The sequence below is a fragment of the Microtus ochrogaster genome, chromosome 16, assembly GCF_000317375.1.
Source record: "Microtus ochrogaster isolate Prairie Vole_2 chromosome 16, MicOch1.0, whole genome shotgun sequence".
In the NCBI taxonomy this organism is placed as follows: Eukaryota; Metazoa; Chordata; class Mammalia; order Rodentia; family Cricetidae; genus Microtus; species Microtus ochrogaster.
The window spans coordinates 7,955,563-7,970,345 of NC_022018.1; the positions used below are offsets into that span (position 1 = coordinate 7,955,563).

The 14,783-nt window shown below is 37.1% G+C and overlaps 1 protein-coding gene across 4 annotated transcripts in view; it reads left to right on the top strand.

Moving 5' to 3' along the window:
- The window catches only part of Ppm1b (protein phosphatase, Mg2+/Mn2+ dependent 1B), a 60,922-nt gene extending 48,556 nt beyond the window's left edge, over nucleotides 1–12,366 (top strand). For 2 of the 4 annotated variants that reach the window (XM_005354690.2, XM_026782866.1), the window contains one exon: nucleotides 3,869–5,598. In XM_005354690.2, coding sequence (XP_005354747.1) covers nucleotides 3,869–3,895 — 27 coding nt within the window. In that variant the 3' untranslated portion in view covers nucleotides 3,896–5,598. Of the gene's footprint in view, nucleotides 1–2,034; nucleotides 3,073–3,868; nucleotides 5,599–12,077 lie in introns of those variants that run through there. The other 2 variants (XM_013348992.2, XM_005354689.2) reach the window with 2 other exon arrangements.
- The last annotated feature ends 2,417 nt before the right edge of the window (nucleotides 12,367–14,783 follow it).

Below are 14,783 nucleotides of genomic sequence, written 5' to 3' on the forward strand. Positions count from 1 at the left end.
GGGAATTGAACTCAGGACCTTTGGAAGAGCAGGCAATGTTCTTAACCACTGAGCCATCTCTCCAGCCCCCTAAGCACTTTATTTTATTTCATGAAAATGGGTTCTTTGCTGCATATATGTCTGCATCACTTATGTTCCTGGTGCCCAGGGAACCGAAGAGGGTTTCGATTTTCCTGGGACTGGGGTTACAGACAATTGTGAGCAGTCACATGGATTCTGGGAATTGACCTGTGTCCTCTGGATGAGCCACTAGTGTTCTTAAGCACTGAGCCATCCCTCTCACCTCTTTCCCAGCACTTTAAATATGTGAAAATGAACAACCCAAGACACATAAGAATACACAGTCATTCTTTGTTTGTTTTTGCCATGAGGACAGGTTTTTTTTAAGCACGTGGGTCCTTTCTCTACCTTTTCTCATGAACACTACAATTTTTAATATGTGGATTTATTAATGTTAGGTCTCCAAGGGTAGTTGAGACTGTATCTTAGAGTTTCCATCAGTAACCTTTTTAAAAATTTTTCTAACATTGGTGGTGATAACTTCCTAATAGGTTAAACATTGAAATGACAATGACTATTACAGATGTCAGTTGTGTTCACATTTTGCTTTAGTTTTTTTGTATATCTTACTATCTGAAATATATACAGTATATATCAAGTCTTTTTGTAACTAACCCTTTGAAAACAAGTTAAAGGCATCATAGTATTTTGCCTGTTAAGCATTTCAGGGCATGGCTTATTTTAGAACTGGAATGATTTTTATGTGGCAATAATACCATTATACCTAGGGAAATGAAATTTTATAGTTCCATAAAATGCCAAATCTAAATTTTCTTATTTGTTCCTGAAATAACTGTTGCTATTGTTTTCAATCAAGTAAGTCATGGTCATAATCAAGCTTATGGGTTTTTTTTGTGCTTGACACTTTTGAGGAGCCTTTGCCAGCTTTCCTGTATCCCAGCCTACTTTCTGATTTTGCATTACTGTTTTCTTATGGTTCCATTAGTGTTACTTTTCCCATCCCTCTTTTCTGGTACATAGAAAGCCAGGGCAATTAGGTTTCTATTGCACATTTTGGAAAGAGTGCATGATATGATTCATTCATGATGGTGTACATAAAAGGGGCATGTGTGAGACTCATGATGGTGCGCATGACGGACACATGTATGAGGCTGCCGTGATGGTGTCCAGGAGGAGCACGTGTGTGAGGCTGCCGTGATGGTGTCCAGGAGGAGCACGTGTGTGAGGCTGCCGTGATGGTGCACATGACGGACACACGTGTGAGGCTGCCGTGATGGTGCGCATGACGGACACGTGTGAGGCTGCCGTGATGGTGTCCAGGAGGAGCACGTGTGTGAGGCTCCCTTGTGTTCACTTCATCAGGTAATGAGATCCTTCTTTGCTAAGAAGACTGCTTAAGAATACTTAAGACACTTAAGAGTACTCATAATTTCAAAAACCTGTGGAATTTCCAGTATTAGGGTTTAAAATAATTTATCTAGAGGTGGCTTTATTAAAATACTGTATTTTAAGGCAAGTAAAAATGTCTTTCAAAAGTTTTTTAAATCTCTAAAAGAATCCAGTTTCAACTTTTGTAGTTTTGCTTTATATCTGTTTTCCTACTTGCCATTTAGCAGAAATGAAGACACTAACCTTCTGGTGACTGCTCTTCTGTCCTTTGTCTTGCTTTCAAACACTGTTTCCCTTTGAACTAAGTCAGTTAAGCCTACAATTTTTTAAAAGTAAGTTAGTTTAGAAAATGTTCGTGTAAGAATTCTAAAAGCAAAGTTTCAGATTAAACTTCAAGTAGTAATTAGAATAAGACAAACTAGTTCATGGTAATTGACTAAAAATAACAATAACTTAATTACAAGTTTTTATTAATCTGCACAGGTAAGAACTGATAATTAATGAAAATGTTCGCTTAACTGTGTTGCTTATGGTAGAGAAAAATAGTGCTTTGTGTGATGTTATGAAATACATGTGATATCCTCGTTTGTCTACTGACGCTGGGGTCTTAAATCTTAAAAAAAGGCCTCCGATGAAGCAGAGGAAAGTGGATCACAGGGAAAATTGGTGGAAGCTCTCAGGCAAATGAGAATTAATCATAGGGGAAACTACCGACAACTTCTGGAGGAGATGCTGACTAGTTACAGGCTAGCTAAAGTAGAGGGAGAAGAAGGCCCTGCCGACCCGGCTGCTGCAGCTGCTGCTTCGAACAGTGACGCTGAAAACCCAGTGGCCATGCAGGAAAGACTCACTGAATCAGAAAGTGGTCTTGGTGAATTAGACAGCTGTAATGAAGATGCAGGGACAAAGATGAGTGGTGAAAAAATATGACCTTTTTTGGGTAATATTTTTGTGATCTTGGTTTGACAGTTTTTACTTAGGAAGTATAATGTGTGCATTTTATAACCATTTTGTTATTTGAATGTTGGAAAACTAGTTTTCTTATATTCCTATAACCTTGTTTTTTAAAAGGCCTTTGCATACACATTTATGATAGTTTAAAATTGACTATTTATAGTATTTTGAATTTAATGAAGGTATATATCATTTTGCATTGTATGTCAGAAATTAGGTTGCCATTATGAAAGTCAGCAGTTAATTCTTAATAACTAGGATTAGAAATTATTGATTGGAAAGACAACTATACATTGTGAAAAACTTGTTAATGTAGAATTACACTGCTTATTTTATATATCATACATGTGTAGTTAGCTTTGTAATACATTTGTGCTTAACTATTATTTTAGTTCTTGAAAAAATGGCTGGTGCTGGCCTATAACTTTCTTTCAGAGTTGATAATCTATGTGTTGTTTGATTTGTTTATATTTTACATCTCTGTAGTTTTATTTTTAGAAGTTGTTGAGATACTGGATGTGTGATTATTTTTCCTTTCTCTGTATTCTTTATGAAACATTTTTAAAAGAACTGTGTACTACTCATAGCTTTCATCTGTATATTCTGTACAGCTTATTACTATACATATAAAAATGGATGTCAACCAAGTGTTTAGAATGAAATTATCAGTGTTAAGTCCAAATAAAGCATGTGATGTGGAATAATCTATGCATGTTGTACTTTTTTTAGTTTTTATTTATTTAACAATCAGGTTCGGGATACTGGAAAACTAAAGTAAATTTATAACTATTAAATTCCGAACAATTTGGATTAGCTGTTATCAGCGAAAGAGAAAAACATCTTAATTAAAAAATAGGTCTTGCTTACTTAAAAGTACCTCAGTTCTGCTGCCTTTTTCTGTGGTGTGGAACACTCATTTTCAAATAGTTTGGCACATGTAGCTGTTTAAGAAAGCTTTCCCATGAGCACATCAAAGGTTGCGACATTTTCCAGTTTCGTTATAAGTATTCATCAGGCATTAATTAGCAAATGTACGAATCCTAAGCTGTTTTAAAAATAGATTTAAGTTTTGCCTTGTTTAAAATAGATAATTTAAATTACAAAATATTTTAAACAATTTTTTTTCTGCTATACATTAACTTAGGTTTTTATTCGATAGTCTATGTTTAAAGTTGCTTAAGGTACCATAATTTAAAAGTTTGGAATCTTCGCATGTAGCTGATATTTTGATATATTTTTTTTCCCAAGCCTGAATATTTTTAAAGTGTTTTTGAGAAAGGAAGGCCATTAGGTGAAGAGGGGAGGGGACAAATCCCAACAGTTTTCTATATTCGATATACATGTATGCACACAGTATACATTACACACATCTCTGCTAAAATGACCTTTTCTAATAAAGAAAGGAAGGTAATTTGTTCACCTAATTTGTTTTCTTTTGAAAGTCAGTCCACCTGGAGTGGTACAGGTACATAATAACAATATTCTTCCTTTTCTCTTCTTGTAGGGCGCTGGAGATCTAGAAGACCCATGATAGCCTTAAAAACCTTCTAAAATGCTTTTGATTCTGAAATTGGGGGAAAAACTTTTAATCACATTTTCTTCATTACAAGGGGAAATATTCTTTGGATTCCCACTGTTTTGTGATGTGAGCAGAACCGTTAGCCCTTCCCATTATTGTCCCATTTGTACTTCTGGTCATCGCCACGCAGAGCATTGCCTGCGCTCTACAGTATTACAGGCATCTGCTTACAACTGTAGTGAGGCTTTGGCCCTAGAAAACAACGGAATTGTTTTTACCACAAATAACAAATGTGCCTGAGGTGCATGGGAATATAGTTAGCTATACTCCGAAGATACATTATGGGTTTTTTTTAAAGCAAAACAAAACACGACATATAAGCATATAAGAGTAAAGAACTGTAAGAAAAGTTCCAGTTTTTCAGTTCACCAAGTTGGAAGCTTTTTGTAGTTTTGTGGGTTTTAATTTCATTTGAACAATTTACTATAGAATATGTATTTATTACTGTTATTTAAATTTTTTCCAATTTCCTTGTATTACCAAACTGGGTTCTCCAATAATGTTCACTTTGTAACATTGCCTTGCTTCAAGATACGGTCTTTGGCAATAATATAAACTTTTACAAATTTTATGCATGTGTCTACTACATCCTTCAACTCTTTCTAGATCTTTTGAAACCACATGAATTAATTTATGACTATTTATAATTTGCTTTGTCATCTTAATGCTTCAAATTCTTCTAATTGATGAGATTTGCCTTTATAATGTAAATTACGATTTTCCTTTTGTTTTACATGTGGGTTTCTATAGTTTTAATTTTTCAGCTTTTAGATACAAGTTTTATGTAATTTGGTATAATTTTTAACTGTTATTTTAAAAATTTCAGAATATCACATTGAAATACTATAAATACATTTAAAAGCATCTATTTTAGATCTAAGGGAAATCTACAGAGATATTTTCATGGGTTCAGTAACCTTTCATTTTATAACATTGGGCACGGTACAGAGTGGCTGTCACATAAGGTACTTAAATTATTTAGTTCTATTTTTACAATAAGTTGGACTTCTTGGGATTTTTTTCCCTCAGTTTTGCATGTATTAAATTCAGTCAGTGCTGAACATGAAGAGTAAATATTTATCAAAAAGAAGTTCTGAACCAGAGTTCAGAGAAGTGGTGAATGTATCCATTTGTACATGGTTTACATGTTGTGGATGCTTTGTAAACATTTTCCTCTTTGTTTAATTGTGTTTCAGCAGGTTGTAGTTGCCTTTGTGTGTAGTTAAAAATGAGTCATCATCTGGTCCTGTGCAAAATGGAATTCCTGGTATTTCTGTATCATTTTCCTGAGCTGTCTGGGAGCCACATGTTTGCATACAGATGGCTTTCCTGACCACTTGAGTTCCTGTGCACCTGATTTTTGCTCTGAAAGGAATTACTGCCACAACATATTTTATTTATTCTTTAGATTTTAGCCTTGTAAGTTAAAGTGCTTTACATGATGGTGTTAAAAAGCTACTTGTCCCTTTATTGGGGTTGGGGGGGTATTAAAAAATGGGGAATGAAGAACGCAAAATGGTTTGTTTAACCTTCCACTCTGCTCCGCCCCTGTCCTGAGAGTACCTGTCCAGAATGGTATTGTGATGTTTCATACGATGCAGTAACCAACTTGTTACTTAAATAAAGAATTGATTTTAAAACACTGTGACATACTACTCTTTGGTGTGATTTTCAAAAATAAAAGTGCAACTTTGGCTGTTTTAAATCTGTATCATTGGCATACTTGTGAAATCCTGATATGAACATAGATGAATGAAATCAGCCAGACCAGGTAGGGCAGTACTAGTTAACTTATCTGCTCTAGACTACCTGCTAGTGCCACGTGAGGGTAGTGGTCCTCGTGGTAGAAAGACTGTATCCATGTTTAATGTTTACTCTTGTGAACTTTGTAGTCCAGTTATTTCTAAAGTTTGTCTCAGGACCCATTTGTAACCTTAAATTTTAGATGTCACAAAGTACTTTGTGCTTTGTGGATTCTACTGGTGTTCATTGTGTTGGAATTTAAAGCGCACTTTATGTAGAACTATAAAACCCCTGTTAGTAGTAGACAATGTTTATTGTTATAAACATTGGTTTATGACAATAACTTTCCAAGAAAACAAAGGAAGTGACATAAAAAGTGGCACCAGTTTATTTTTCAACATTGGGCTGGATTCTTCTCTCTGCTTTTTAAATGTCTTTTCTTTTGTGTGCTGCCTGTCACATTCTGGTGTTTGTAGAAACCTGGCAGATACTAACTAGGAAAAAGACTGTGGAGGTTGAAGCCTTTCTTTGAGAAGACTCTGTGTGTGTTGTCAATGTGAGGTCAGATTTCTATCTGTGCATGTTGGCCATTTAGAAAATACTGAATTGTATAATTTTTTTTTTGAATGCTGACATTTTTATTATGCAGTAGTTAAATTTATTTGCTAATATGATTGATTTTTTTTAAATCTTGGAAGTATTGAGAAGCTATCAAGCTCATGGTGTTGGAAAGAGTTTTCAGTATTTTAATTTTCTTTTGAAAGGTAACATTTTATCATTGGCAACAAATACTGCCAGTTGTTCTCCTAGAGCAACATGCTCCATTCGTTTACGGTAGAGAAAATGTCTCCTGGATAATCACAGCCTGTCACTCATTCTTTGACATTAGCAGTGTGGTTTTGGGTTTTTTCCCCCATGAAAGGTGGCTAGTTCAGTGCACAGCTCAAATAATAGTCCCTTAGAACCAGTACTAATCACTTTATTTTACACAGGATTTTAAAGACGATGTACGCTTAAGGAGAGAAGTTACTTTTGTTTTGAGGTGGTCTTGATAGATAAATATATAGCTAGAGTGGCCTCAGATTTAGGATCCCCTAAATTTACTGAAGGCAGCCAAATAGTGTTCAGTGAAAATTACATTGTAATTTTTACATAAGCTGAGGAATTCCTAGGTGTACCGAAATCTATTGTATTTAAAAGGTGGCCAGATGTAGTGGTCATTAGCACTAGAATTTAAGCGATTTTATTTCCGTGCTTGTCTCCCCACCCTCCATATTTAACTTTAGATTAATATTTAGAAATATTCTTTCTTTGAGTCCAAAAGAAAAGACTAGGTAATCGGTTTTGGTTCGTTTATTTGCTTTTGTTTTGCTGGGAATCGAACCCAGGGTCTTCAGCATGACAGGAAAGACTCATGCTTCCTAGCAGCCTAAGGGGTCTGTTTTTGTTCCTTTTTGGTGATTTTGTCAGTGTGATCTAGAAGTAAAGCTTAAGCTCTCCTTAATGTGTGTTCCATGGCTTCTTGTTCTCAACCCCAAAGTGCTTCTGTCTTTTCCTGTTTGGTCTCACAAAGCTCTGGCTGGCCTCAAACTCAGAGGTTCATCTCTTGAAAGGTGAATTAGAGGTGAATAAGACTAACTTTGAGAAGACGGAAATTAGGAAGTCGGTTGTCCTAAGTATTTTGGCAGATGAAACTAAATGATTTATAAGAAAGGACACTTGGAAAAAGCACTTGCCTTGGTTGTTAGTGGTGATGGGATTGTACATGGAAGGTGGAAAAGAAAAGTGGGGTTTATTCGGTTTTTTTCTTTGGTTTGGTGGTTTGGTTTGGTCCCTTCCTCCCCCCGAGACAGGGTTACTCTGTGTAGCTCTGACTGTCCTGGAACTCACTATGTAGACCACCAGGCTGGCCTTGAACTCAGAGAGATCCACCTGCTTATGACTCCTTTACTCTTTGAGTGCTGGGATTTCAGGTGTGTGCCACCACTGTGTGTAAAAGTGGTGTTCTTAAAAGAGATCATCGTTGCTGTCACTGCTTGGCTTGGCAGCGCACACTAGTGTTCAGGAGTAGGAGGCAAAAAGGATTACAGGTTTGAAGACAGCTTCAGCTACATAGTTGAGAAACCCTGTCTCAACCACAAAACTGTCGCCCCTTCCCTACAGATCCACCCACCATGTTTTGTTTTGGGTGTGTTATAAAGAGGAAATTGTGTTTCCTAGCCTCAGGTTTAAACTTAACCTGTTAAGTTTCTTCTATATCCCTCTCTTTGAGAAAGAGAGTTGTTAACAAGCATTGTATTCAGTTTTGTGACTGTACCGTTCAAGTATTGGTTATTTGCAAATTCCAGATTGTACTGCACCAGGCATCCTGCATATGCTTTGGGCATGTAGTAATACCGCTTATTCTAGAAATAATGTGACTTAATGACTGGGTCATTAAGGATTCATATTTCCAAGTTGGTGCTTGCTATCCGCCCCATTCTATCCTCATTGATACTCCATATTGTGTACCTTGAGTTTCGTCAGTGAGGCAGGCGGTGCAGTACCTCATACAATTCAGATTTCTCATTGCATGTGAAAATGTGTATAGGCCTTCTGAGTGCCTTCTCTGAAGTCAGTTCTCAAGTCCTTTGCACCATTGTTCTTTTGAGTCAATCTCTTTCCCATTTGTCTTTTTTAGTTTCTAGTCTTTGTTTGGTAAGTTCAAACTCTCTATATCTTTGTTTTTCATCACTTGTTACTTTAGTAGCACATGGGGCCTCTTGTTATTTAACATTTTCCCTATGGTTTCTATGAAATCATCTCATATATAATCTCTAATGTTTTCTTACGTTTTTAATTGGTTGGGTTTTTGTTGTTGAGGGATATTTTATTTTGTGGGTCTAGAACTCAGTCTTGTAGTCCAGACTGGCCTCAAATTCAGGACAGTTCTTTCTCAGCCTCCCAGTTGCCAGGGGTACATGCTGAGCTGCCTGCTGTGTAAGCTTTTAGAGGTCCAGTCCCGGTGAGTGGGAGCATTCCTTGCGTCTGTTTGCTTCAAGCTCTGAAGTAAGCAGGCTACACTCTTATTGACAAGGTTACTCACTGCCCAGGTCTTTCCATGTTTCCCCATTCACTGTGTTGAATCCATCTTGGATGCCACAGGGAGAAAGTGCAGGGCCTCTTGGATCTGAGTAGGAAGCCTTGACAACAGACAGGAAGATGCCCTCGTCCTGAAATTTTGGAAGTTTTCTTTCCCCATGTACATCTCTAGGGTTTTTGTTTGTTTTTTGATTCATAGTATTGATAATTTCTTTTTCATGTAGCTGCTGTGTCAACACCATGCCTCTTATCAAATACTGGTTACCTAACCATGCATGGTCCATTTCTGCTACCTATATTTTGTTGCCTTTTGTCTGTTAGCTACTATAGCCTCAAATGCTGATTCCTGGTGGTCATGTCTTCATTTTACTTGACTTTAGTTCTTTTTAGTAAAAATGGAATTAATATATATTCTCTTAATAGATCCATTGGGAATCTAAAATTGGGTACCTTCTCATGAATATTGCTTTATATATTTCTTTTGTATATATGTCATTTGTGTGTCTGTTTGTGTAGGCATGTATGCCCCAAAGTACACATAGAAATTAGGACAACATGCAGGACTGAGTTCTCTCCTCTGACCGTGTGGGTCCCAGGGATCAAACTCATGTCATTCTTGACAGCAGACTTCTTTATCCGATGAGCTGTCTTGCCAGCCCCTGTGTGTGTACTTATGAACAGTAGAGTGCTGTATTGCTCATTCAATCTCATCCACCCCATGGCTTCCTTTTTTACCATGTCAGGCCGTGTTACAGCTTGGGGCAAAAGGAAAATTTAGTCTTAATTGTTAGTCAAAGTTAGGATATTTAATATCGTTTTGATTTTGACCTTTTATTCTTATATTTTAAAAACTATCCCATTTAAGATACTGAATTCCCACTCCTTAATTGTCTTCAGGTAAAGTGTCTTTCAGGTCCACCCTAACGTATCAGTTCCTTTGAAGTGACTATCTCTAGACTTTCCTAATTTAAGGCAGATGTTACCAAGGAAGAGTAGCCCCATGAGAGAAATATATTATTAAATGATGTCTTTTTTAAAAGCTTAAATTGATTACAAGTTGCTTTATATCTGAATTTTGCTGTCATTGGCAAAGCCGTAATGATTAGTGGCGCTCTGCCCACTTTGTCAGGCTTGTTACTAGTTTAGTTCTTGACTAAGTGCTGTGTCCTGTTGAACTGCATTTGTTACATTCAAATGGTATTTGAAATTATTTCCAGAGGATCACCCTGGTTTAGCTTAAGTGAAAGCTTAAGTCTTAACAGTAGTGTGTAATGAATTTTAGTAAAGCCTTGTTCTGGAAGTCGGATCGTCGTTTTTCCTTATGATACACCTCAAAAGAATGTGTGCAGTCTTAGCGTTGACAGCCTGTGGGTATGTCATGTGGGCTAAGTACACAAGTTGTGTGGATGAACTCTTCTACAAGACTAGCTACTTTTTTTGAGACGGGGCTTGCTTTGTACCTTCACCCGTGGCTCAGCCTCCAGTGTTTAGGAATTACAGCTAGACCAGTGACTCCCTGATAGGCATTGGGGAAGGTGAGCTTGTAAGTTTTCCCTTACAGAAAAGACATCAAAACCTTAACACCCATGAAATTTGTGTAGCAGTTATAAAGTGAGTGAATGTCGCTTTCTGTAATTCTTTTTCAGTTCAAGCTCATTTCCCTTTTATTAAAGCTCAAGTTGCCGTTACATGCTTTTATTCTCAAGGAAGTATAAACTTATATTCAATTGAAATGTTGTCAGGTGTCTGTTTTAGTCGAGCACCAATAAATCCTTGGGAAGCTCGTCAATAGGAGTTATAGATTGTTGGCGCCAAGTTTCTGTGGGGTGGAGATTCCCCATTCATTTAGAGTTCATGTTCTGGTCATGTACTAGGATTTTTTTAAAAATGAATTTTTAAATGAAAACAAAATATAGAAACAAAATCAATTAAATGGTTCTGAATTGTTTTATGATGGTGTCAGTTTTATACCTGTAGTTTACAACAATGCCCATCTTTTTTTCCACTTTCTCATTTTGCACTTTTCCAGTTTGGTGGGTAAATATTGTAATGTATTTTTCTGGTTTAATTCCCAATTATTTTGTTATATAGTATGTGAACTTTTAGTCTCATTTGTTTAGGTATATCTTTTATTTAAGTTTGCTTGTATATTCCGTTAATTTTCTTTAGATTTAACAAATTAACTATTAGTCTTACATATTCATGAGTTATTTCCTCCACCTCCCTCTAATGCTGTTTGTGGTTTGTTAGTGCAAGAATAACTGAACTCCTAAAGTAAGCACAAGTGTCACCACGGCCACTCTGTGTCTCAGATCCTGCTGTGGTTTTCCCTCTACTGGGGCAGCTTTCCCTCTGGCAGAGTAAATGCTCTCTCAGCTATAGTGGGAGGTGGACCACAGAGGCCTGCGAGGCTAGAGTGAACAGTGCTGTAGAGTTCTTACTCATCAGAATATCTTTCCTTGAGGAGCCATTGTTAAATTTGGTGAGCTTTCTTTGCTTTCACTTTGAAGTTTTTAAGATAGTTTATATAAGCTGTTAAGATCTTACATGCTAAATTTGATGAACTGTACGGAGTCGTGTACATTCAAAAGTTTTAGAATATTATCATTTTCTTCAACAGTTTTACCAACCTTCAATTGCATTCACTGACAATGTATTCATATTATGAGTAAGTAAATGCAGTTTTTCCTTTATGACTTTGTTCTTCTTAGTAAATACAGGTACAAACGTTTAATACAACTGGAACTTAAGGATCAAAATCTAACACAGCCATCTTCCTCTAACTCTCCCATTGCCCCATGGTTCCAGCTCTTGCAGAAGCCAGCCTTTCCCATTCTTTATACTCACTGTTGCATTTGCTTGTATGGACATTCCACGTCACTGTACTGTAGCAGTATCTTGTCATCTTGAATATCAACTTTATAATATATTTGATTATCTGTGCCCCTCATTCTACTTTAAACAACAACAAAAGTTAAATGTGTTTACTCCTCAGGATGAGCTTTGGATAATGTGGGCAGTATTTCACTGTTGGCTGTGTTTAAAATGCATAGATTAAATTGCTGGCAGGTAATATTTTGAGCAGGGATTAGGTCCATTTCAGGAAGATGCTACGCTTTCTAATTACAGAAATGTTTATAAAACCCAACTACAGTTTGGGTTTTCTTTATATGGTCTGCTCTCCTAAATTAGTTCCTTATTTCATATTTCTTAGTGCTGTTATGAATGAACTGTCCCTCTACCCCCAAAATAGGTCTTAGCCATTAGTCACTTAGAAGCAAATGGTCTCAATGTCTATCATTTCCACCAGATGGCAGTCTTGGACACATCCATTTGTAAACTCAGCTGAGAACTCTGGTGACAAAGCAGTGGCTGATCGACCTACCAAGAGCCCAGAAGTACAAAGAAGAACAAAAAGTTTTGTTTTGTTTCCATAACCTTGAAAGAAAAAGTGAGTCCAGGAGTACATCGTTACAGTATCTGTTCTACTTTGAGGTTTAGTCGTCTAGCCCATCAGAAGGCAGAGAAGAGATCCCACCTTGCCTTTTAAAACCTTGCTTTTCCATGTTCATGCAATAAATGTATGTGGCTTCTTGGTAGCATGTGTGGTTTTATTCCAGGGACTATTGTGGTAAAAGCTTTAATCTTACCATTTCTTTCCCTCACCTCTCCACCCTGTGCACCATTCAAACCAGGAGCTACTGGACTTCTGTGCTGTGGAAACATCTTACGGCTAGTTTTTAATCTTTCTTAGATCTCTCTTGAGAAGAGACAGTGTTTATATTTAACATGAGAGCAAGAGGTTTGTACATGGATACAAATCTTTATTTCATATCCTTTTCTATTTAATACAGGCTACTTCCAAAACCTATATTGAGGGATACAAGAAATAGAAATTTGCTTGTTTGGCAAATTTCTGGTAGGTACACCTGCAAATGGCCTGATTGACACAATCATTACCTTGGCGCGCTCTCTCTCTCTCTCTCTCTCTCTCTCTCTCTCTCTCTCTCTCTCTCTCTGCAGCTTTGGAGCTGTAAACCAGACTGGCCTCGAACTCTACCTCCCCTGTCTGGCTTGCAGCCTTTCTCTTATACTATCTTTAGAGTAAATGTGTCAGGGTTCAAACCTGGTAGACAAGCGCTCTACCACTGAACACACCCATACTCTTACACTGTTTGTCATGACTCTGTTTATTAATCAGTGTGTTTTATAGTTATGGAATGGTTGTACCCACAGCATAAACATCCCTTTCTGAGCAATGGATTTCTCACTCAGGATCCAAGATTCAAGAAAGTTTGGCAGGATGAAAAGCACATTTGGTTTCTGAGCTCAAAGCTGTGTCAAGGTTACTGTTGCTTTTTCCCAAGGACCGCAACCTTTGTGAGGTGGACAGGTCTTTTAGAAAAAAACCTTGGGAAGGTTTCCTGGAAGTTGCAGATCTCTGGGTGCTTCAGTTAAACGGAAGAACAGAGCTCGGTGTGGTGAACTTACTTCTGCATATTTAACCCACCTGGTTGTGCATGTTGAATTATATTCATTGACAACGCTACAGTGATGCCCTTAGCTGGTTTTTGTGTGCCCATATAGTTTTTTAAGAATAGAAGAATTAGAATTGGATAGAATTAGCTGCTTTTCATGTTTCAGAATGGAAGAGGTAACCAAAAATCATAAACCTACTGCCCAAATGCCGACAAGTTGGCTAAATAAACGTTTTCAAAAAGAGATTCCTCCCCAAATTCTCAAGATTGACTTCAGTTACAGGCTAAAAAATAGCCAGCAAGGAAGACAAAGGGAAACTAAGGCTGTAGATGTCGTGTAATTCCTGCTTTTATGTGTGTGCTGTTTGTAAATTAGAATTTTTAGGGTCAACAAGATGGATCACATATGAAGTTGCTTGTTGCCAATTCTGATGACCTATATTGGGTTCCTGGGACCCACATGGTGGCAGGAAGAGACCTGATTCTCATACGTTGTCCGCTGAGCTCTAAGTGTATTCTGTGGTACACACATACATATATGTACACATACCCAATACACAAAAGTAATTGTAAAATTAGGGCCAGCAAGATGGTGGTTAAGAGCACTGGCTGTTTGCTCGTCCAGCAGCCCAGGGTTTGATTCCTAGCACCTATATGGTGATTTACAATCATCTGTAACTCTAGTCCCAGGGGATCTGATGCCCTCCTGGCCTCCATGGGTACCAGAGATGCACATGGTGCAGACTTGTATGCAAATCATCCATACACACAAAGCGGGGTCGGGGGCATTAAAATGTGAGTACTGGGAATCGGGCTCTGGTTCTTGTGCAGTGTTACTGACGGCTCTCTACAGCATGTCAGTGGTGTAACCTTTTAATTTGAGTTTCCAGCTAGAAGTCTTGAGTGAAATTTTTAGCCATTTGTAATTTTTCCCCCTGTACTGTCTGATTATTGCCTCTGTTCCTTTTTCTAACATGCTGTATTAATTTGTGAAGCAGACGATGTCTACACTCTGGAGCGTCACATGTCAGAGGTGTTAAAGTAGATGCTCTCCTTCAGGTGTGTGTGTACTGTTTCTTGTTTGTCTTACTTCTGAAGAAACTAAACTGGGTTTTTTCCCTTTATAGGCTCCAGGATTTGCGTTTTGCATTGTATTTAGGAAAGTGTTCAACTCCAAGATTTTTTTATATATTTTTTAAATACATAGATTTTATATTTTTACTTTTAAAATTGATGTACATAGAACTTATTTTAGTCTAATGAATAAGATAAGCTATATAGCTTTATTATTTTTTCCAAATAGCCAGTGGTCCAACATTACTTATTAAATAATCTTTTTGTTTCTGATTTAAATGTTGCCTTTCTATACTTTAAGCTCTTTTTATACTTCTTTGTATACATTTACATATGTACATATATATGTATCATTTAATCATGTTTCTATTTTTTACCTCTTGGTCTCAACCTTACTTTTGTGTGGTTTCTCTTTGAGAATATAGTAGTACTAACCTAAGTTACCCTGAAAAATGTCACAGCTC